This window comes from Anabas testudineus, chromosome 5 (assembly GCF_900324465.2).
Source record: "Anabas testudineus chromosome 5, fAnaTes1.2, whole genome shotgun sequence".
NCBI classification, from domain to species: Eukaryota; Metazoa; Chordata; class Actinopteri; order Anabantiformes; family Anabantidae; genus Anabas; species Anabas testudineus.
Window position 1 is genome coordinate 5,133,713 of NC_046614.1, and position 24,427 is coordinate 5,158,139.

The 24,427-nt window shown below is 38.6% G+C and overlaps 2 protein-coding genes across 7 annotated transcripts in view; both read left to right on the forward strand.

Annotated features, from left to right (window-relative positions):
- Window positions 1-731: 731 nt before the first annotated feature.
- Window positions 732-7,356, forward strand: LOC113155044 (eukaryotic translation initiation factor 4E type 3). The gene is made up of 7 exons (XM_026349522.1): window positions 732-1,042; window positions 1,962-2,034; window positions 4,263-4,357; window positions 4,738-4,798; window positions 4,891-4,957; window positions 5,074-5,229; window positions 5,377-7,356. Exons 1-7 carry the CDS (start codon window positions 858-860, stop codon window positions 5,421-5,423), a joined length of 684 nt encoding a protein of 227 aa, XP_026205307.1. The 5' UTR covers window positions 732-857; the 3' UTR covers window positions 5,424-7,356.
- A 4,971-nt stretch (window positions 7,357-12,327) lies between these two features.
- The window catches only part of foxp1b (forkhead box P1b), a 139,613-nt gene continuing 127,513 nt past the window's right edge, over window positions 12,328-24,427 (forward strand). For 4 of the 6 annotated variants that reach the window (XM_026347149.1, XM_026347148.1, XM_026347153.1 and 1 more), the window contains exons 1-2: window positions 12,329-12,499; window positions 16,601-16,680. The gene's annotated coding sequence lies outside the window, so the exon portion shown is untranslated. Of the gene's footprint in view, window positions 15,019-16,600; window positions 16,681-24,427 lie in introns of all 6 variants that reach the window. The other 2 variants (XM_026347154.1, XM_026347150.1) reach the window with 2 other exon arrangements.

Sequence of the window (24,427 nt, forward strand, 5' to 3'; positions counted from 1 at the left end):
CAAACAATCTCCAACCATATTTACTGATGTCTAAAAACACTAGTTGATCAGTCTTTGTGACTGAAGCTCCCGCCATCTGTGCCCCAACAGGGCACCCTCTTTCAAAGTCACTTAGATCTTTTCCTCTTGTCATCTTGATCCAAAATTAGAATCCACTGGGCCTGTTCTGTGCTGGGCTTTTTTATACAGGTCACAGAGCATGATTGGGTGTTAACTGCTTAATTGAACCGTGCAGTGCACTTGTGTGTAGAGCATGTAAGCTCCACAGGTTTAGTTGAGTTGTTCCTGTGGAGACTTTATTCTTGTAGGATCGAAGTGTTGAAATCCAAAATTAATGAATATGAATAAATATAAATTAAACTATCATGTACAGAGTAGTGTTTTTAATGAAAATGCATTGCCTAAGTAATCAATGGACAACAATAGTGTCTACACATACATACATACAGTGTAGTCTAAATAATGACCTTCATACAAAACAGTGCATTTTTTTTATTATGAGTAAACACTTTTTTTTTTAGATAAAAATAAACTACATGTGCTTGCAGTTTCAAGTGTTACAAATTGCAACAAAAAGCCAAATCGTACTTACAGCTGTGGAGGCCAAATATCCAGTATTCGTGTCAGTTTGAGCTCCTCGAAATTCACGCAGAGTGAGCTATCATCTTTTTTTGTTCCTGCTCTCTGGGACGGGCCAACTGCGACGTTAGTTCCCAGTGACGCAGCGACGTCATCAGTCGGTAGGCGGAAAGCGGTAGTGTGTGTTTGTGTATCTGGAGATAAAACCAAACCGGGTGTTTTTATTAAGCACATTCATCCAGGGGAGCATCTGAAGGTTTCGCGTTTTGCCTGCTGAAATGGCGGTTCCTGCAGGTCACAGCGATTTACAGATGGACAGAGGCGCCCTGAGCGGCCAGACGGTTTCCCCCGAAAACAGCATAGACATCGACGAGAAAGAGTTGGAAAACATCACAAAGAAACACCGAGAAGACGACGCGACAGCGCTGCCTTTGCACTCACCTTGGACGTTTTGGCTGGACAGGTAAACTATTCCCACTCTTCCGCGGCGTCTGCGGGCTTAGAGCCCCCGGGGGGGGGGACGAGCACGAAATATGGAGGGTGGGGTGGGGGGGGGGGGGGTGTTATTGAAGGCCGGTGTTTTCCGCAGGCCTCCAGGAGCAAATGTAGCGGGGAGTGTTTGCGTTTAAACCTTAACCCTGTTTGAAGGGACCCCTAGAAAAGTTTCGCATTTTCACGGTGTTCAAGGTAAAAACCTCCAGGTCAACAAGTTTCTCCGGTGGACTTGAGTTGGAGCTTTGTTTGCTAGCAGAGAGACACGAAGACGGTTATTGAGTTTTCCTAAAAAAAGTAGCACACGACACAGAATTCACCTTTTTCCAGCAGCCTAACATGGCGGGGACAACATCTAATTCAACATGTCCTTGTTTTGGACACTCTCATACCAAAAAAAAAAGACTTTCACTAGACCTGCCACTCACTTACACCCAACAGTGCGTTTTCTCTTCTTCTATTTTATGAGATCTTAGGAATTATGCATGTTCAATGTGATCTTTGCTCTCCTTATAGTTTTAGCTTTTTCAGTACAGCAGACATTTCCAGTGTTTGGATGACATTGAGGCTTGATCTTTTCTGTATTTGCTGAAGGTGTCGACTTGAACCGAGTGAGGTATTAATGAAATCACCTCCGGTAACCCTTTAAATGAATGAAGAATGACTAAAACAAGAGGAGGTGACACAATCACAACACTTAAATAAAGATCAGTAGGCTACACGAATATTATTATAAAAGAAATGTAAAAAAAACTCTCCTCCCCCTCTTTTAACTAATGACACTAAAAACTAGAATAACACTAGATTGTCACTGTTTCTTTCCGTGTGCTCGTCGGTGTATCATCAGTGTGCTAAAGCAGTTTTTTTTTTTTTTTGCCTTGTTCTTCCAGGTCGTTACCAGGCACAACGGCTGCAGAATGTGAATCCAATCTGAAGAAGATCTACACGGTGCAAACTGTTCAGGTGATATTTGGTATCGGCTTAAAGAGCTTCATCATCTTAAGAGCCAAGAGATCAAGTGCACAACTTGGCTAAGTGTCAACGTTGCACAAGAAGAGTTTCATTGATGCAGGGAAGAAGTAGTTCACTGGCTCTTAAAGCCACAGCACCAACAACCAGTGGGAGCAGTTTGATTAGAAAATAGCAGTGGCAGTGCAAACTTAATGACATTATGCCAGTTATGTGTTTTTCTTACTAAAAATGCTGATGAACTTACTCTTGTCTGTTAAGAGCGACGCCAGCTTCTGATCTGTGTGCCTACCTCACAGTGTCTTTTTTTGTACCCTGCTGCCGTTTGATATGATGCTCTGAAGCAAAGTCGCTGTGTTGTTTTGACTTCAAAGGCCCTCTGACTAATTTCAGGTGCCCTTCTGAGAACCAAAGCAAACAATACCATATACCTTTACTCCTGCGAGCCTACTGTATGTACCGTCTCTCCTTGCCCCTTCTGTCGTGCATCTGCAACTTCACATGCCTCTACGTAGCTGTTAGATCTCTCAGTACAAAACATGTTCAGTTTCTGAGTCGGTCTGGTGTGTGGCTGTAGCGGGGTTTACCATGACCTGCTCCAGCATTTCGTTTGAAATGAGAACTTGCGTACTCTTTACATACGTTTTGCTGTGTGGCTAGTGGGGCTGATTACCAGGCTGTTACAACAGCAACTGCCCAGGTTCAGCAGAATAACAACAGATGACTTGTGTGTTACCCAGAAACAGCTAGAACATTTTCTCTACTGAATTTGTTGACAATATGTAGAGTATTAGTTCACCAGAGTAAAATAAGCTAACGTTGTGGCCCACCATCCTTAATTTTTTTTTTTATCTATTTAATAAATGTGAAGTTGGTAATCTGTTGTGATGCTATTGAAGCTTTGTTAATATTGATCAGTTACGTCAATACAGAAGTGAAACAGGATTGTAGTTTCAGTTTGAATAAGCTGGCACACACAAAATACAGTTAAGTCAAACTCTTTGATCATTTGTGCATGTGCTCATTAGACTGATATTAGCTGTTTTCTTTTGCAGCAGTGTGAGCTTTACAGTGGTGGGAGGTAACTTAGTGCTGTATTTAAGTACAGTTTTCAGGTGCTTGCACTTTATTTAAGTGTTTCCATTTCGTAAATCCTTTATACTTTTACTTCAATACATGTCAGGGGGAAATATTGTACTTGATACTCCACTGCGTTGGTTGTGTAGATAAGATTGTATCTGTAGTAAGTAGCATGCAGATCATCAATACAAAAAATACAATCAACAAATAAGTTGTGACGTTATTATTATTATTATTATTATTATTATTATTATAGGTTTACTTTTACATTTGGTATTTTTTCTTGATAACACTGATGTGCTTGTTTAACGTCTTACCTGTAGAACCTCTACTTGTAACAGAGTATTTCTACACAGAAAGCTCTTTTAGAGTGGGATTGAACCGGCTTAAACTTGTTGTTTGTTAGTTTGTCCACCCAGTTTGTAGAGTGACCTATGTGTATAATGGAGTAGAGTTCAACAGCAGTACAAACCACATCCTCTGAAATGACAAAAATAAAACCTTCACAAAGGGAGGATTTAATGCAGGTCTGTTGTAGTACACTTCATTAGTTTTAGCCTGGTGAAGTCAATATTGAAAACGAATTAAAACTATATTGAGTTTAGAACAAGATTCCTGCAGAAGTGCAATTTTCTCTTTACAAAAAATAAGCAACTCTAGACGGCAAGTTGTAGGCGTTGGATATGGACTGGTAAATCTGGCAGACTCGTATATCGGCCAATATTAACTTTTACTGACAGCATCAGTGTGTTTGTTCAACTCTGTTACACTCAGACCGAGTTGAGTTCAATACAAAGTGTAGGTCATCTGTGTTTTGGAAGCTCTCAAAGCCCAATAAACAGTTACCATAGTTACATGCAAAAAATGCAGGAAAATGGACCTGAAACCTAAAAAGTACACTTCTGGTTGTATTGAAACATGTCCAGCATTATGGGACACGTGTGCTGGGTAGAGGCTACTACAGGATCACACGCAGACACACAGCAATTTACACTCATTTTCACATCTACAGGTAATTAGGTGTCACTAATCAATCTAACATGCATGTCTTTGGATAATGGGAAGAATTCAGTATTAGCCTCTAAAATCCAGTATAGGTCAAATGATCGTAGACATGACATGTCTGTTGTTTGTGTTTGCAGATGTTCTGGAGTGTATACAACAACATCCCTCCAGTGACAGCCCTGCCTTTGAGATGTAGCTATCATTTAATGCGTGGAGAACGGAGGCCACTGTGGTCAGTGTGTTGTGGTTTTGTAGCACCTGTAATAAAAATACCTTATTATGTAATAACAAATTCCCTTCATATATAATAAACCTGCAGTATAGAAAAAACAGTAAATGGAGAAACTATGCTAGAAATTTCTGATGCTTCAAAAAATATATAATAATAAAATGATAATAGTGAGATAATTAAAGTGTTTTTTGTAGAAATAATTAGTGTGAATATTGAGTATCTTTCCAGCACTTTATTACAGTGGAACATTTTGTCTTTTTATTACTTATTACAGAACTCAGCATTTATTTCCTGTAATCGATATCAGTTAATTAAGTTCATCTGTTTTGCTCAGTTTGGACTGCGGGCAATCTAATGATTTTGTTAGTTTGTTCCAACAGGGAAGAAGAGAGCAATGCAAAAGGAGGAGTATGGAAGATGAAAATACCTAAAGACAGCACTGTAGGTGTTTAGCTACTTTTAACATGTTAGTAGCACACAAACATATAAATGACTGTAAATATTAATCACCGTCTGTGTTCTGCTTGTATTAGTCTGCAGTTTGGAAAGAATTGTTACTTGCTACTATTGGAGAGCAGTTTGCAGATTACTGTGCCTCAGGTCAGCTACTCTCCATACTTCTATTTTATGTTCATGTCTTTTGAAGGAAAGAATACAGCATTTTTTTAATTTTTTGTTTACTGTTGTGTTTTTTTTTTTTTTTTTTCCTTCCACAGATGATGAGGTCGTAGGTGTCAGTGTTAGCGTTCGCGATCGGGAAGATGTTGTACAAGTGTGGAATAAAGATGCAACTCTTGCTAACGAAGCAAATATCTTGGGAAAAGTCTTCGAGCTCCTCCCGTACATATCTTTTAAAGCAGTTTTTTATAAATGTGAGTATGGTCATTTTTTTCTTTTACTTTCTTTTACATTTTCTGTGCTCAGTGTCTAAACTGTGAACTGTAACTGCATGCAAAATGATCTTTGCACATGCAGGTGAAAGGTTTACACTCACCATGCCATCACTTTGACTTTTTCAGCTCACATGGAACATCATGCCTTTGAGGGAGGACGCTCAAGACATTAGATTAAAATGCACTTTTTCTTCTTCTTCTTTTTTTTATTTTTCAACCAGAACTCTACCTGCCTTGACATAAAGGCTCTGTCCGCAACCTAATCAAAGATATTATTTTGCATTCAACAAGCAAAAGTTATCAGTATATATTTTTATAACTTTTAATGACCGATGCCTTGTTTCATTTCATTGTGGGCCCTAAAGCTCTGAATTCTTCAGAAAATGTATAGCCAGCGTATATCTCATTCACAGTTCATTAGTTCATGTTGGTATTGACATCCTCATATACTGAAGAGCACTGATACAGTCCTTTCTGTGCACAGGGTATGGACTACACAATTTGTTTTTGGTATAGAGGTAGCAGCTACATAATCTAGTACATTTAACTGTTGAGTATGTTAGATATCTCAATTCATACCGTGTTCTAATAGAGTCAGTGCCAAAGCACTTTTCTGCCATTTTTAGAAGTTTGTATTTGGTGTTTTCCCATTTTCCAGGATGAATTGAATGTCCCATGTGCTTTTGTGAGTTTTCATCAGCTGTATATTGAACTTGAATCAGGGTAACACTTGGATATTGCACATGATATGCGCACTACCTATTCCAATCACAGTGTCCCTGTCTTATAACGTCATCATAGAGAATCAGAACATATTAGAGCACAGATATGGCCCTAAGAATCTTTACATTTGGTTTCTGAGATGTTCTTCAACAGCAGGGGTGTCCCATCCCGGTCCTCGAGGGGCACTGTCCTGCTTGTTTTGCAACCAGCCCTGCACTTCCAGCTTCTGATTGGCTGAACACCAGTTGGATCGAGGTAGTTAGCAGTGGGCAGGGCAGAGATAGTAGGAAAACTAGCAAGATAGTAGCCCTCGAGGACCGGGATGGGACACCCCTGCTGTAGAAGAACATCTCAGAAACCAAATGTAAAGATTCTTACATACACCCCTGTTCTACGGCTTTACTTAAAGGACAGACTTCATCCTAAAAAGTGTCTTTCGGAATGTTCCCAGACACATTACATTATACATTTCTTTCAATACACACGTTAAAATTAAACCCTCTGCCCTCCAAAATGGAGTCACGGATTCTTTGCTGTATTTGTGCTCAGCTAGTGGAGCTCCTTAGTACTTGTCTGTACTTGTTTCCACTACCAATAAATCAAGTTTGCTTATTGGACAATGTCCAGAGAGAAAAATGCTACTACTGTACTGTAGGTAGACAAGGTGTCACATTTTTATCTTTAAGAGAAGTAAGAGACATGTTCCTTTCATCACTGAGTCAATGTAAATGAGTTCTTCGGAGAAAATTTATTAAGCCATAAGCCACTTGTTTGATCATGTCCACAATCATGAATACTGCCATTTTTAATTCTGTACAATTCCTTTACTTTTGTCACAGAGTTACTAACAAGTAACACTTTAATTACATAATGTTAGTACAGTGTTTTGTTGCAGTGCCGGCTACAGTTAACTGAATGCTTCTGTTATTATTGTATGTCACACCGTTTTTATTGTTCAACTTTGGACTTGTTGATAAGTTAGTTGTGGGGACATTCTTTCCTTTGTAAACAGATTTTTTGCAGTGAAATGTAAAAAGTAAATAAAATGGAAATGAAAATGCAATTAGTACCATCTGCATTACTTCATGTACAGTACAGTGTTGGATGTGTGTTATTGCCTTAGTGATTTTGAGCATTATATGGAGGATGTGTTAATTATTTCTGTGTGCACATTACACTCTTGGTGCTGTGTCATTTAAAGCAAGACAAGCACGTAAACAGTGTAAAGGTAGGGGAACAATGTCTTGTAATGAATCACCAAATTAAATAAGACCTATTTTTGTGTCCTAGTTATTTTTCTACTGTAGTCGTAAACTGTAACAACAACCTTCATTTACAATGTGTACATCTTAGAAACTTAAGTTATCAGCAATTAAAGTACAAATTGCACCAACAAATCAAAGCTTGTCTCTTGCTTCAGCAAAACTGAGTCCTGCTAACTTTGAACTTTTGCTAACTGAGATTAATTATGGCAGGAACGGTAGTGTGTTGTATTCTTTATAAGGGGAATACAGGAAGAGTAAATCCACAGTCTTTACAACAATAATGATTTTTTGTAATAAGTTATTATATTTTATATATATTTGAATAAAGTTACTGCATTATGATAATTGAAAAAATTGTTCAGCAATTTCAAAACTAAAAATCCAGATTGGATTGTTTCGTTAACACAGGATTTCGCTGTATTTTATAGGAAGCATTTCATCAAGGTTAAAATTCCCCAGAATATTTTGCTGATGTGAAAAGAACCGCATGATGGGAGCCACTCAGAGTCTATTTATACACGTGTCTCGGAGGAGTCAGAAGAGTAAAACAAGGAAAACCACGATGAAGAAAAGTACACTGCACTACAGATGCCTTCCTGCACTGTTTTAATGAAATCATTAAATTGTTAAGGTCTTATGTTGAGGAAGAAATACTGATCTTCTGGACAGTAAACCAGCTTCTTGTAATTTTCCAGCCTATTTGTAAACCGAGATTTTAAATGGATGAAACACAGATTTGAGTTACTTTAATTTTGAGTTACATAAGACAAGTAAAGACTGAGTAAAAATGTAAAACTATTAGATCCTTATAACTCAGAATAAGTTGATAGAAGTAAAAAACAAATAGGTTGGATGAACTCGGGCCATAAATGTGGCATTTTAGGCATTTCGGTAAACATTTCACTGTAGTTTGTTGCCTTGATTTCTTAACTTTTTTAAATAAAATGAATATTTTAGCAAGCAGGTCGCCATTCATCACGTCCTGCAGACACAGAGCAACACTAGCACTCACTGAGAGGTGTGTTTCTGCCCTTTTGTTGCTCTCTTTAAGCTATTTTGGTGTGCATTAGTTAACATCTGCCATGTAGCTGCTAAATGTCCCACTATTAAGCTAGTTGTTAAGTTGAAGATGTTGCTGGAAAGCTAGTATACAGCAAGTTTACGTGCATTATTGTAGAAAACAGCTGCTGCTGCATCTGGAATCACGGTTGATTACCAATGGGAGCAAATCAAAACAGTAAAGTTACAAGAATTAAAACCGAAACGATACCAAAGTAGGACTGCAGAAGAGATTTCTTTTAAGGTTATGGCCACAAATATGAGTGTATTGTGTTAAGTATTATTGTAATGTGATTTACAGTTGCAGCTTTAAAGACAGAAACGTGTAGACAAGATCATTACTTCATAAGGATTCACCTGCCACAGGCTCATTGCTCTAATGACCTGCGTGAAGAAGAATAGCTGACACTGCTGCAGCAACTACAAAGAAAAGCATCTTGATCCGTAGGGAAATGCTCTCGATCTCATGACTTATACAGTCAGAGCCACGGTGCCAAATTGTTATATAGCAACATTAAAGCAACTCCTGCAAGAGAGCTAGTTCCATGTTCTCAATTTTGAAGACTATAAAAAAACTAAATTTTAATGACGCTATTGAAATTTTAATAGTTTACTAGTTTACTGCTTGCATTATTTGAAAATGAGGTAAGTGTTGTGGTTCTACATTGTACTGCTCAACTCTAAAAATAAGATGCTGTTCAAAGATATTATTAGTGTGTATCATGGTAACAGTGAGCTCATAGCCATTTGTTACAAACACCAGCATTAGAAAAGCTGACAGATGACTGTTCTGGCTTCATGTTTGCATGTGTTTGATCAAAACCAATGATAGGAGGGCTTCTCTTAAAAGCTACAGTATGTAGCCAACACAAATACAAAATAACATCAATACATAAACCCAATATATACACACAATATCGAAAGATGGATGAAATGGGTCAATAATAATAGATCCATAATAGAGTGGAAACATAAATAATGAGACTGATTTCAGTTTGAATAATAAAAATGAAAGGTATGATTATATAAATACTATGAAATAGGTTTCTATTTGACATACTGTCGTTCAAAATCACAAAGAATATACATTAGTTAATGGTTTCTCATACCCTACGGTACAATTAGTCTATTCTTGCATCCAGTTACTAGAAATAAACAGTAGTGGCTGGATTGGATTTTATTTTGTTGCTGTTGTCTCTACATTCAAAACCTTATTTGTATAAATGATAAAGCAAATAATTATATTTTAAGTTCATTTTTTAAATAGTCAAATGTACAAAATCAATCCAACTATTAATTTGAAGCTAGTATTTACTGAATACTGTAAAAAGTCTCACATAAACATACAGAGAGACATCGTGAGTGTTTCTGTAGCTTTAATTAAATAAATGTATATTCACACTAAAAAAAGAATATAGAAAATGTAAACAATGGCTACAAAAATGCATACACACAAACATTAGGTTGGTTACATATTTAAGACAGACATAATTTGCTTTGAATTAACAAACTTAGAATATATTAGTTATTATTGTAAATTGGCTTGAACATCTGTGCAATTCTATTTGTTTACAGTTCTTCACTGGTCGTGATCTCCCTCTCCTCCTCCATTCATCACATTTTGAATGCCACAGCCTCCAGTAGCGAGGGAGAAACACTTTATAAAAGCCATCCATTTGCCCCCTTTTGGAAATCAAGAGGAGCTCTTATTCATTTGCTTAATTACCTAATTAACAGAAAGCTAATTACTTTGTTGTGTGTTCTCCTATGTGTGGAGAGGCTGTTACATAACTGATAGTGATCCTCAATTAATTTGTAACTACACTCCATCAAGTCCGGGGGTTAATCCACGTAACACATCACCAGTGTGACACTGACAAAACATGATAATATATTCAAACTCAGACACATGGTTGAGCTCGTAGATCCACTATTGACATTACTTTGATTGTGTTAGATTGGCTTCATAACCCTGCACATACATTCAAGTTTTTCTTACTAATTACACCAGACAATCGTGTTTACAACCTTATGAAAAAAAAATGCAGTTAATCCGTGGTAATGCGTTCATAGGATTACTATAGGGTCGGCTCAGTAAAGAAATCATGGCAGAAGTGCAAAACCTGTTAGGAAGGTAATGAAAACAACCATGATGAAGCTTCACAACTTTACTGCGGAGTCAAACAGACACAATGGCTTAAAGGATATCTGTGTATTGGTCTGACTCTGTATGCGACATAGTCACTAAACACAGGCCTGTGATTCAATTCCACACTGCTGCGTGCCTGTGTGTCTTTAAACTACTTGCCAACATACAGAATGTGAACTTGTCTCTTTCTTCTGCACTAATATGACAGAATTGTGATCTGATGTACACGCAAGTGCTAAAACTAGATTTTTTTTATTATTGTGGAATCTAATCTTTAATATTTGTTTGATTGAAAACTGGTGTGACCCCCATTTTGCAGCACTATACTAAAAGGTTCTTGTATTTGTTTACCAGCCCTGCACATTGGCTTGGAGAGATTTTAGCCCACGGCAGCTTACAGAACAGCATGAATTAAGACATGCAAAAAAATGAAAAAGTTTATTTATCTTAGTTTACTGTGTCCATTGGTGCAGGGATAATGTGTCGTTGATATTATTGAAGGTTTTTGATGGCGGCAGCAGGAATATAATAAAAAAGAAAACTAGAATAATGGCTAATGAAGATTACGTGTTGAGTGATTATCGCACAGTGATTCATGATTACTGTATTCATTCACGGTGACAAGAGTGATTGAAAATATTAAGAAAACTCTGGTCACACTAAAAACTGAGTGGCTCTGCTGTGGAAATGCGTGACGGGGCGCGGTCAGAGGGTGGCGCTCTCTACTAAGAAACAGGATTTCCAAGAGGGGTTCATCAGCAGCATTGCTCCCAGATGCAGCCATGATAAACCCAATGTCATTTCAAAATGAGCTGTGCTGCTCAGACCTTGATCAAGGACAAACAAACAAACAAACAAAAACAAACAAACAACTAATATTTTCTCTTGAGGTTAGAATAGTGTTGCTCCACCATGACAGTTACCTGGACTGTTCAGGTGGCCTGTGATCATACTTATCTTCAAAGACGTGTGACAGAGAGAGTCATTACTTGTATAATGTTTGCACTTTGAGTGACGGGGGTCATGCGGGTGGGAAATCTGTTTATGCCAAGCAGAGATCAGTCTTAGCAAACTTTGCTGAGACGTGCGCTGCATGTCTCCTTCAAAAATGTTACAAAGACTTGGGCCACATGTGAGAAAACGTAAACCACAGCAAACGGAGAGAACCTGCTCTCTGGTTCTCTGAGGCTGTCATTTGTCGAAACCCTAGCACCCCCCTCCCCCTCCTCCTACCCTCTCTGTTAATAGTTAAAACTCTTCACAGCTGAGATTAAAACATCTTTGATGATTATGTCAAGGAGTTTCATCTTTTTGGCGAGCCAGGCTCTGGAGCAGTTATGATGAACCTCAGATCGAAAAAAAAATAAAAAAAAAAGCAAAAAAGACAGGAGGATTTTCTGTAATAATATAAAAAGTCAGTGTGCCTCAGTTGTAATTAGTTAGCAAAGACGTTTTAGCTTTTCTGACAGCCCCCTCTCTCCTGTCACACTTAGACTAATGCATGTGATTGCATGTGGCCATAGGAAGGAGCTGCTAAGTGCAGAAGTCTGAGCACTTCTTGTGACTGAGGTGTTTGTGTCTGAGAGGGATCTGCAATGAACCTTGTTTACAGCAGGTGGTGTGACGTCACGGGCTAGGAGCACAACAAACATCCAAATCCGCGATTCCTCTTTTTTTTTTTCTTTCTCCCCCCCTCGCCGCTTTCCTCCGCGCGTTAAAATCTAATAACAACATTAAAGAGCGGAGACAAACACACCGGGAGGCAGCGAGTGCGAAACTCCACAATTTTGCCCCCCTTTTTCTTTCTTTTTTTTTTTTTCTCTCTTTCGACGCCCTCGGTAAGATCATCTCTTTCTCCCCCGTAGCGAAGTTAGTGAGTTAGTGCCCCCACCTTTCGGCGGGCGGAGTAATAATTGTTTGTGTTTACGGCGTGATTTGTTCTCGCACGCGTTCTCAGTACACAAGCTCGCGTGCACGGGTTGGTTGTCTCGTGCTAGCAGCTCGGTAGCCTCCGCGTGCGCCTGCTAGCTGCCGTAGAGCGTTTTCCAGCCCGGTAAGTTTCACCGCTCTCCTCATGTTCACTTCACCTTAGCTGAGCTGTGCTGTGCCCGTAGCGGCTCCGGGCGCCTGCTGCTGCTGCTGCTGCTGCTGCTGCCGCCGCCGCACAGGCACCAAGTCTGTCTTCCGTTTCTTACAACTGCTACAAATAGCGAAAGAAACTCATAAACACCTGTGTTATTATCGCGTAGGCTGGCTGCTAGCGCTGCCCGATGGTAACGAGCGGCTGCCGACAAGTGTCTTTACGCGGTGCTGAGTGTTGTATCCGCTACTTTTTTCTTTGGAAAGTTCGGGTTTCAAACTTAGTTGAGGCTACTCATGAGACGCCGGGGAGATATAACTACACATTTAGAGGGGATGAAAAGTGTCGTCGCTATTATTGCACAGTTGCTCGTACAGCGCTGGTTAGCGATAGCCGTGTTTACATTAGCTAACACCTGTTAGGAATATAGCGCCGAGAAAGTTTCTAACTTTACACGGTGAAAGGGAAGTTTGAGTGCCGTGATTTCTCTGGAGCAAGACCAGGCAAGGAGCTTTTCCCCACGTGTTAGCAGTCCACCAGACTCCGAGAGACCGGAGCAGGACATCACAACTGCCTTAAAGTGTCGTTAGTGCAACTATAAAACCGCTTGAGCTCAAAGTCAGGGCTGCTTTTATTTGTCCAAGTGTCTGTCCATCATTATCGCGATTGAGCCGCCGTTGTTTTGGTGTGGTTTCTCCGTTCAGCGATAAGGGTGTACACAATACTCCCAAAGCGGATATTCACCTCTTGTTGACGCTTTATTAACACATTTATTTTATCTTATTATTTATAACCGTGACAAGTTAAAGTGGCCCCTGAACATCAGACGTTTTAAACGCCGTATTGTTGGTTTGCTCAAAGTTTGAACTGAGTGCATTTGTTGAGTCCAATACAGGATGGTGGATTTTCTTCACTGTAAGTTAAATAGGCTGAAGCTGCCGAGCACTTTCTTAGCACTTGTGGAAAATACCGTTTAAATTTAGCTAAATTACCAGTTAACAATTGCCTGCTGTTACCTGCTGTTACCGTATGTTGTTTTGTAAATTGACGTTACGTTATCCTAATGCACTATCCGGAGGAATGTACTTAAGCAAACGAGTTGGAGCTGTAAAACTACATTTATGGCAATTATGTAAATGTATATAAAAAATATTTCACATCTGTTTTTATGTCTTACCTTAATTGACATTTAGTGACAGGTGTATTACAGACAAATGGTCACTACTTTGACAATTGATTTTTAATGTGCAGCTTTTAAACGTAAACATATTTTAAAATAATGCATTTTATGCTCAATTAATTTTTAGTCGGTGTGAATTAGTATGTGCACTATAAAGGATGCTTTTGTAAAAATATACACATGGAGAATCAACTCATGGATGCATATAAGAATGAAATATTACCCTAATATTTTTTACAGTAAGTGTGGCACGGGCAACAGCAGGACTCAAACCATCTGAAATTTTACAAAAGGGAAACTGCAGCTTTAACAACTATTGCTGGCAGTGCTCCCTCCTTCTTGGTCTTTGGATTAGTCATTGTCTGAGGGGAAAAAAACACTTTTTTGTAGGAGAAGTAAAGTAAACAGCCTCCAACAAGCGAACCTTGACAACCCAGATTAAGGAAAACATTGGAGATCAAACAGTGCTGCTGCTGGGCTGTTGTCATGAGCTGCCTGAGAGAGAGCTGCAGACTATTTGAACAGGCACTGGGGTTTGTGTGCTCACTTATGCAGAAATGGACCTTCACAACCCAGGTTTTAAAACACGGGATGAACTTTCTTTGCAACTTTTCCAGGCCTGCTGTTTGACGCGGCTATTACATACAGATATTTAGCCTTCTGCTGATTCAGATGGGAGCAACCTTACACCGTCCCCTGCGTCTGCTTCCAGATACAAGAATGACTGTACTTTCTCTGCTTCATACTACAACTGAATAAACTGAGTTGGCAGAAGAGGGAAGTTTAAAAAAATGCTTGAAATTTGAGGAAGAGCAGCTGTATGCATTGTAATGATGCAAGATCCTTAACACACCAATCTGTGATATTGTGTTATTTGGAAAGCCCTTGTTTCTAGTTTGGCCTCTTCAAGCTCAGACTAAGGCTCTTCTTTGTAGAGAGTTGAGGTTCAACTGCTAAGAAAGTAATCAGTCACTCATGCATTCAACGTGAGGGCTCCCATCTCTGAGTGGAGCGGCCCTCTCTTTCATCTGACGGCTCAGTATTTGTTAACACACATTGAAATACCCTGTGCTGGGTACGGAGGAGCTGCAAACTGACGGTGCACCCTTGCTTGCAGCTGAGTGATAAGGAGCGTTATTTTCAGGAGCCAGTGTGGGAATAAGGTTCAGCATTTGCTGTATTGTTTCTTTCAGATTTATTTGCCAGCTTCACCCTTCATTTGATTCCAGATACAAGGCGTTCTCAGACCGGTTGCGTGAAACATTTCTGCACAAAGCAAGAGACGTGACACATGAATAAAGGGAATTTTCTGGTAAATGAATTTGTCATGTGATTTTTGTATGTTTGATTCACACAACACAAAGGAGAAGAGTACCGCCAAAATGAATATGAGTGCAGCATGCTCATTAGTGCTGTGTTACATGAATGGATGTGGTAACAAAGGCAGGCAGAACCGTATTTTCAGGCTAAAGGTTAGTGTGTCCCGGCCCCTGTGGTGTGCCCAGGCAGAAGGTTCTCCATACCAGGGAAGGCGATTGGTCAGAGAGTGGACAGCTTCAGGTGAGCTCTATGCAGCTCCTCAGTTTCTATGGAGACTGCGAAATGCTCAGGACAGCCATTAATTACTTGTACTGTCATGTGTCCTTAATAAACTAAAGGATGCCGAGAAAAACGTTTCCCATCTACAAGGGAAGAGAGGGAGCACACAATTACAATCAATTAGCTTGAGTTAAACAAACCAGTTTAGTACTGATGTCAGGTGGTTTCAGGAATATACTATAACACTAGGATACAGATAGGTAATTGCTGGCAAGTATCCTGCAAGTGTCCTGCATGTATTGTTCTCTCAAGTTGCAATATTAAAGTTAATATTTTTGTCCAGGTAAATTATTAATAATAATTAATAAATAATAATAAATCATTTAGAATTGAAAGGCTATGTACTGCGTGACATTTTGCAACAATCTCTAAAATAACATTAGGCTAACAAAAGGCAGATGGTACTCTTAAAAAGCTTTTAGCTTTATCTGTATGATGGCTTTTAACATTGATTATTTAAACAAATTAAGCAGAATATTGCCCTATTTTGCCTTTTATGTGATTCTAAATAAAATGTGTTTTTGCTAATAATCATCATTCTTTGAACACAGCATGACAAGGCAGATGTAATTGAACGTGTTGCTGATGGACTCTCAGACCACATAAACACTAAAACCGATGAAGATAAAGGAAGCTGCCAATGTACTTTGCTGTGGTTTTTCTATGAGATTTGACATCTTTATTAGGCTAGTAATGGGGAAATTCAGTCTTTAGTATTAGCACTTTAACATGATCTTTCATTTCGAGACACAAGTGTTCACACTTTCTTTAAATAAACAAAACAAATGTAGAGTAAATATTAATAGATTAATGTGATTAATTGTGTTGTGGTAGATAACAGGTAAATCTGTAAATCATTTTGGGGGTAGCAGTCAAACTGGGGACTTTATGCTGTGTGGTATGCGCTGTATCCATTCATCTCTTTTTTTTTTTTTTTTAATGAGTGCAAGCGGCTCTTGCATTGCAATAACTTCAAATCAGATAGTCCAAAAATGATGCAGGTAAGCTACAAACATTTCTGTAAAGACATGAGGGGGCTCAACCATATGCTACAAGCTGTGCTCAGCTGCCAGGCGAAACCTCAGCACCTGTTTGTATCAGCTGTCCAGTCTGTACTGTATGTCAGTGTGTGGGTGTTTATGGTGTGGCTCCGATGGCCTGATGCACAACACAGATTTCATTATTTAGGGGGTTTTCTGTTAAATACGTGTAGCTAAATATTTTCCCTGGGGTTGGGTAGGTGTTGCTCTGATGTAACCCGAGATGCCCACTTGTTGTGTTGTCTGTCATTCCAGAGCAACATGGAAAGGAAGTGAAGTTGGCCGATTTAGGAACAATCTTTCAGCCACTAGTGAAAGTTGGACACATCGCAACTGTAAGTGATTCCCCTCTTTGTTTGAACTACCACAATGTTTTCAAAAGTTTATGTTCGAACACCACCATGTAATTTGCAGCACAGATCTCCTAACAATATGTCACTTTGTTGTTTCAACTAAAACTTTACACAACGTGAAGTTATGTAGAGCTGATAATGTTTGTGTTTTGATAACAGCAGTTTTCAGTGTGATTTCAAGATGTAACAAGCATCATTGGTTCAGAAGTTATTTGTAAAGGCAAAACTTGTTTTAATATTTTGATGACAAGCTATATGGTAGGATTTTTGTTGTGTGTGTTGCTCTCTCCAGAAATAACTTGTTGGTTGAATGTTGCATTTAAGATTTATGAGGTTTTAGTCTCCAGTGTTGTTTTTTTCTGTGCAGCTGTGGTGGGTAGTTATCTATCAAATTCTAAATGCCAAACAAAGCAGTGTTCTGCTGATTTAAACAGTAAAAGATGTCATTTATGCCAAAGTTTTCAGACCCGTTCAAAATTGGATGTCTGGAGTCTCAAAATAAAGGTTCACACAGTCTATATGTAGGTTAAATCAGTAATGTAGTGTATCAGTATGAGAATAAGAATAGTAAAACTGACATTTACTAATATGAAAATGCCACAGACTACTGCTTAAACACTGTTAACTGTAGTAGGCAGTGTAATTTAAAATAGGGTTGCAGGAGCAGATCTTTAAGGGCCTCATCCTTGACTTCTTGGCTGCTTTTTCAGTTGGCAGGCCCAGCCTAATAAGAAACATGGCAGGGCCCGCTCTTCCATCATCATTGCTGGGTGGAAAGTTGTGTGCTTTGATCATGTCTTTTGGGCGCATCACTCCAGCTTAGCCTGCTGCTCACTATGTGATAAGCCATCAGAGTACTCAGATCTGAGCCGGCAGCTCCGTGGGCTTGAGGAGAGACAGGAGAGAGTAATGGAGATGAGGAGAGAGCAGCGATGCAAATTTTGTTGACAGACTGTTACTGCAGCTGTTCCCTTTGAATTCAACAATGTTACTGTCCCTCTTCACTCGTCTGTGAAGAAAAGGCCATGTTTCATTTTTAAGTCCTTCACTGGAAGAACAGCCCTGTTCCCATGTTGTACATTTTGCCCTGTTGGCAATTAAAACACCTATAATTAGAGGTGCATATTAATTGCCTCAAAACACATGTGATTTAATTATTTTACAAACTGTTATGTTCAGATGTGCTCTTAACTGTGGATACATGTTCACTTTGAAGTTGAATGCTCTGTTTTCTCACAGCATTCCTCTGTCTGTACATAAAACATCATTTTGAACCTCCCATTATGAAAGGGTGCTCCTAATTGACGGGTTGTTGCTTGTTTATTTGATATATATTTACCAGCTGGGTGGTAATTGGGAAGCAGTAATTACCCAAGATGCAGTGCAGTGCCTCAGCAGAGGTGCTACTGCATTGATGAGTCTGGAGCACAGATGAAAGTATGCAGGTTACTATTATCATCCTAGCTGGGTGTTTAAACACTTGACAGTGGAGAGCAGGAGATGGCTAATTGGGCCCTGTGTCCTTTATACAGTCTCATTGTTGACTGTGATGATGTACATTGTGAGATCAAACATGATACGTTTGTCTCTGTGCTATTTTGGTACAATTGTTACCAGTATACACTACCTGAGCAGTTAACAGCAACAATAAAAGGCCAAATAATTGTGAGGACCTCATGGATTTGCAGTCCCTCCTGATGATGTAGCTCCTTCACTGATAATGGCCTTGTTAACTGAGATTCATTACCTCTTCAGTCAGAGTCCCCTGGATATTGAAGGAGAGTGTTCTCAAACTACTGGGTTTGCCACAGTGAAGTCATAGCTGATGTGGTTTTGTGAGCTATTCGTGGAAGGTGATGACGGTATCTTCCCTGACTCCTGATGATTCAGTTGACCTGAGACTGGGGTAGTGGCGGTGGCGGGGAGGTGGTATTTGACTTAGTTTGATGCTCAATTCCACTTTCACACCAACTCTCGCTTTCTCTCTCTCTCTTTTTTCTCACAGACACTTTCTCTCGCTCTCCAATTCACTCCCTCAAACATACAGAGATGCGCACCTTGTTTGTGTGCAGGCTGCTGTTGTTTGATAGCCCTCTCTCCCAGTAGATTTTCAGACATTGTTGTTGTTTGCCTGTATTGGTTGGTGTGTGTGACTTGCATTTGCCTGGACTCCTTGGAGGGAGTTTGTTTTTGTTCTCACTGTTGTAAACAGGGTGGGGCTCCATTCCCAAACCACTCAGTTGGAGATAGTTATTTTCACAGGAGTTATTTTTTTGTTTATCATTTCAGTCAATAGATTAGCCTGGGATGGAATTATGTGTTTAAGGAGATGGTGCGGCTAACCATTTGTTGCTTGTGCTGACTAGATAAACACTTTGTCATTGTTGTTATGGTGATTAAAGAAGCACCCTGATTTGGTTTTGTTGATGTTTCTAACTTTGTCAGGGCTAAGTGATAATTCAGTGATATTATGTCTTTCTTTGTCATAATACTGTTGCTAATATTTGATTTTTACTTCAGAGTAAAATTTTGACTAAATATGTCACACTCATGTAATCTAAAAGAATTACAGAATTTAGTTTTAGCAAAACAATTAAAAATTACACACCTCAGTGACAGCAATGTATAATGTCACTGTGCTAGTTATTGTTATATTTATAGATTTATTATTCATTTTTGAAATATAGTAACATATTATTAACAGTATATTTATAAATATCACTATTTTAATTTTATCCAGAGAGATGTTAAGTGTGTGTGTAACATCTGCTGCTTTGAGTACATTTTTCACTCAGGTCATGGAATAATATTCTGAGGCAATATAATATTCTGACTAACTTCGTTCAGGAGTATTTTTTTTAAGAGGAAAATAATGAGGTTGTGATCAGATGTTGTTTTATCAGCTGCAATTTCAATACTAAGATTTTAGCCAAATGTCAAAGGGTCAAATTTAATTTATATCCCAGCCCAGTTTTGAAAACCTTTTTTGTTTATTATAGTGAACTGGCTGAATAAATTCCCGGCAAGGAATAGCTATATGTCTTTTCTTACACCTACCTACTGGTTTGCACTGGCTCAGTCACGGTCGAAAACACCAAGCCTGACGACGACACTACTGAAACTTTTTCTGTTACAAAATTTTCAATTAATATTTTGATTAGTTAGCTAGATCTGCTAGCACTGTATTTCTCAGCCTGATGCTTTTCAAGTAAGTATAAAGTTGAGATCCAAAGATCCTTGTCAGGTGTGATACATCTGTGGCTTTCACAAAGTGGCTCAACATGGTAGGCTGCAGATGCGTGTAAAGTCCCTTTTAGACGGGAGGCGACAGCCGCAGTGGCTGATGCTGATCCTGCAAAGGTCTCGCCAGAATAATACAGCAGCAAGCATTTGACATGCTGCAAGCGGCAAGTATGAAATGGTCAGCAGTAGACCCTGAGAAAAACGTATGTGAGTGGGAACTGTGTCCTCCTGCTATGCCACTAACACAGAGAGTCAGGATATGACTGCAGTGGAGTGGGGAGCAGCTGAATATGCTACATTCATACAGGTAGCTAAATATGAAACAAGTATGAAAAAAGTGTTAGGGTGCAAGGTTATTTACTGTTTGTGCACTACTAGTAGTGTTACTGAAGCAGTATACTCCTATACCCATATCCCATCTCTCTCTGCTGTGTACAATACACGACTCACTATCACTGGTAAATGCCGTTGTCACTCCCACTCCCTGTACATATGCAGCTATTTACTCAACTATGTAGTTTGAGAACACACATGCGCGCGCACACAGACACACTGCTGTGACATGAAATAGTTGGTTATGAATCCATCATGGTATGAATTTTAAAAGTGTTTTGTTAGGTCATCTCAATTGCAGCATTAAGTATTATAGGAATAGCATTTTGTGCAGTATCCTAGCTATGGTAGCATTGTTCTGTTTGTTAGGACGGTGGCAAGGACACACAGACACACAGGTAGTCAGGAGACATATCAGCAGTAACAAGTGGTACATAGCTTATTTGTAAAATGTGACCTACCAAAAACAGAATGAGTGTTTCAAGTGGTGAGGAAGTAGACTGACAAAACATGATGATGTTATACAGGCTAGACCTTGTGTAGAGTTCATTGACCAGCTTTTGGACACGAGTACAAAAGCACACTTAAGCTCTTGCTTATCTCTTTCATAAACCAGTGTTTGCAGTTGATCTGAATGGGTTAATACTGACTTACTTTCAAGACCCTGACACTCCTTGGTTTTCTTATGAATGGTTGAACACATGTTTATATTAGGGATGGAAATTTTGTTTAATGTTACTGCGGCTTACACAGCATTTTATGTAAGCGATGACCTGACTTAAAAAGAAAAAACAGACCAAGAATAAAGAAAGAGAGAGAGTATGAGCGCCACAGAGAAAGTATGAGCGGGTGAACAAGAGAGAAACTAAACTGGAACTGAAACTTTATTTGCCTCTTATTTTGTTCCAGGTAGTGGAGTAAAAAGCATGAGAAAAAGTCTAATTCTGTACTTGAGCAGTTGTGTGAATAGAACATGTCTGTGAACGGTGACAACTAGTCGAAGCAGAGGTTAACCCCATGACAGCAGTGGTTTGTGTATGGCTTAATTAGAAAGACATTTGTTTCACATTCTATTTATTCTCTTATTTGTGTTTAGTTAATTGAATTGTGTGTTTTTTTTTCAGTTAGTTGAAAGCTCAAAGCTTAAGCCAATGTCTGTATTATTCTTCAATATTATATTGTTAATATAGCAGAAATAATTTTTAAATGATTGATTATTGAAATATTGTCTTTTTGGCTCTGTTTTTCACCCTCAATATATATTATTTAAAACATATTTTTTTGCATGAATGATAGCATTGCCTTGAATTGCTTCACATTGTTCCACCGTTTTCCTATTACATGAGCTCGAGCTTGTGAAATCTAGGAGTAATAGAGTGATACTGACAAGTGACATCAAAGTGCATCCTGCACACCATGTTCCAGAGTTGCTCCCCTCTCGCCTCGCTACTGTTAACCATTTACTATATACTGTTTACAGCCTTTTGTTGGGAATTTACTACACCTGTTGTAAATGCTGTAAATATGGTGCAGTCTGAGCAATCAGCTGTTCTGAGTTATGGGATATTTTTCTAAAAGCCTTTTCATGTTGTGTGTAAGGAGTGCATGATGTACAAGCTTTTAATGTGTTGACCAATCAATTTCTCACACTGAAAACAATTCACAGTGAGAAATGAGTAAATCAATCTTTTCATATCCCACTACAGAGAGGAGCTGGGCCACGCTTTTGAGTGCATATCTGTGTACTTTACACAGAATCGTATGTGATGATTGAAAGGCTAATTCAAAGAATTTTAATCACTCCGCCCGACCCTCTTGCAGTGTCATCTTTTTTGCAAATGCCTCATAAAATGAATAGATGAGCAGTTTCTTTTTAGAGCATAATGGCTACATTAGAATATGAGATGGATAGTAGATGAAAATCCTGTATCCTTCATGCACTCTTTCTCTCTCAGTTACTCTGATCTCTTTTATCAATAGCGGTGCTGTGTAAAAGACCTAGCAGGGCACAGTGAAGTGTTCAGTTGAACCTCACAGACAGAGGAATGGAAAAAGCAGAGGTGAGAGCAATTTGAGTATTGAAGTAACTGGTGTCAGATCGACTGTTTCAGAACCAGCTTAGCTAATGCATGATTTCATGCTGTGGAACCAATAATAGATTTGTTTTCTTTGTGTTTAAGTCTCTCCACCTTCATTGATTGCAATGCCACACCCTCCTACCAGATTCACAGTGACAGCTCTTTTTCCACCAAGTGAGATCATGCTATTGGAGGCTGTGTGTTGCTCTCATCGGGGCCAACCACATAATGCCAGTCAATATGTAAACAATGGTGGAGACAGTTTCTCATTGCCTAACTGACATTTCTTATTGCTCGCCTGATGATTCATCTCAGTTATCATCTCTTAGTGTTTTCAGGGTGCACTGTACTTATGGCAGTTTCAGTCATTCGCTCTGTGATCTTTGCCCACTGCATACACTTTCATATAATGTTCATTTACTGGACAGTTTATTAGGTACATCTGTACAGTCTAATGCAATCCAATACAGCAGCTCTGCCATTAATTCTATATTAACATGGTTATAATTCGCAGTTTTTGTTGAAACTGTCAGAAAAGTATTTCTACAATATGCTTTTAATTGAGGTCACAACAGTTGTTGGGAGTCATGCTGGAGTGGAATAAATTAAGTGTTTTTTTTTTCTAATGTTTTGACCACCTTCTTTACATAAATGGGATGGTCGGTAAGTATACATGGTAATACTGTTGGTTATTCAAGGCTGTTTGCTTCTTATTTAGACTTTGATTTATAAATAAGCAATAAGGCTTCTGACCATGTGGTCAGACTTGGGAAAACTCGTCTCGTCTAGTTTCACTATCAGTGACACTATTGCTTCTGACAGAAGTTATGTTTTTTGTCATCCGTTGGTATGTGTTGAAATAATTACTTCAAATTATAGTGGATAATTGCACATGGCATACTTATGTTGATTGATTGTTACCTGTTGTAACTGGTTTACACTGGCTGAACATAAGAAGAGGCTTTATTGATGTCGAGAATAAATTGTTAAAGATAAAGATAGTTGGGTCGCTTGCCTTTGTTCTAGTCAGTACTGTACTTTCTAAAGATTGACTCTTAAAGCAAGAATGTTTTCACGTGTTGATGGCAAAATGTGTTATAGTAGAAAATTATTTTCAGTATAAGTAAGCTTTTATTTTTTTGTATGTATACCCCTGTGTAGAATTACAGTGTGGCTCTGTGAAAAGTACTTGGTTATGGCGAATAGCAAATGTAGTGATTTTAGTACAAAGTATTTCAGACCACTCCTCCTGTGTAGTTTACTGTCTTATTTACCATAAGCTGATATACATTAGCCATCTATTAGAGATTTTATCTATACACATATGCAGAGTTAAATATTTATTTAAGTTTGATGGTACTTTTAACAATTTTACAACATTGAGTGTATACTAATTACTTAGTATAGTAGTATACTACTATATAGTAGTATATGTATAGTACTCTGTATTAAGTATTTATACTATATATAGAGACAGGTGATTTCATCTGAACCACCCATTGCTCACTATGCTCCAAACTGTTTTTGTTTAGGTGTTTAGCTACTGCAGAGAACATATTTTACTAGACTTTTTTTGTTTAAGTATTAGTAGAAGTATCTCATAAAACAACATAGCATATAGTACAGTAATATACATACAGTAATTGAATTCATAATGGTCTAATAATAGATTGTGATGTTGGGCCAGCTGTCTCTGTAGAAAACCGACTGTGGGAGATTGTGCTAGTGTACATTCTGCAGCAAGTCTACTGTTAGTACACATCAATGTTTTGTGTCCTATAAAACAAAAGAAGAAGAAAAAAAAAAATGACATCAAATCTCTATCCCATACTAAGTATGGAGTAAGTATGGATTGTCTGTGCCATTTATGCCTCTTCCGATAGTATGTTTAAGTTTTGGTTAGTGGAAACTGCAAGTACCCATTTTCTTCTAACGACACCTGGCACAGGCAAAATGTGTCTTTGCTCTCACATTGTGGGAGCGAAACCTTAGATATTTCTGCTCTTTCCACTTGTGCTAATGTAAATGATTTGCATGAAGTTTGTCCCTGCTGATTAAGGCTGTTTGGACTCTTC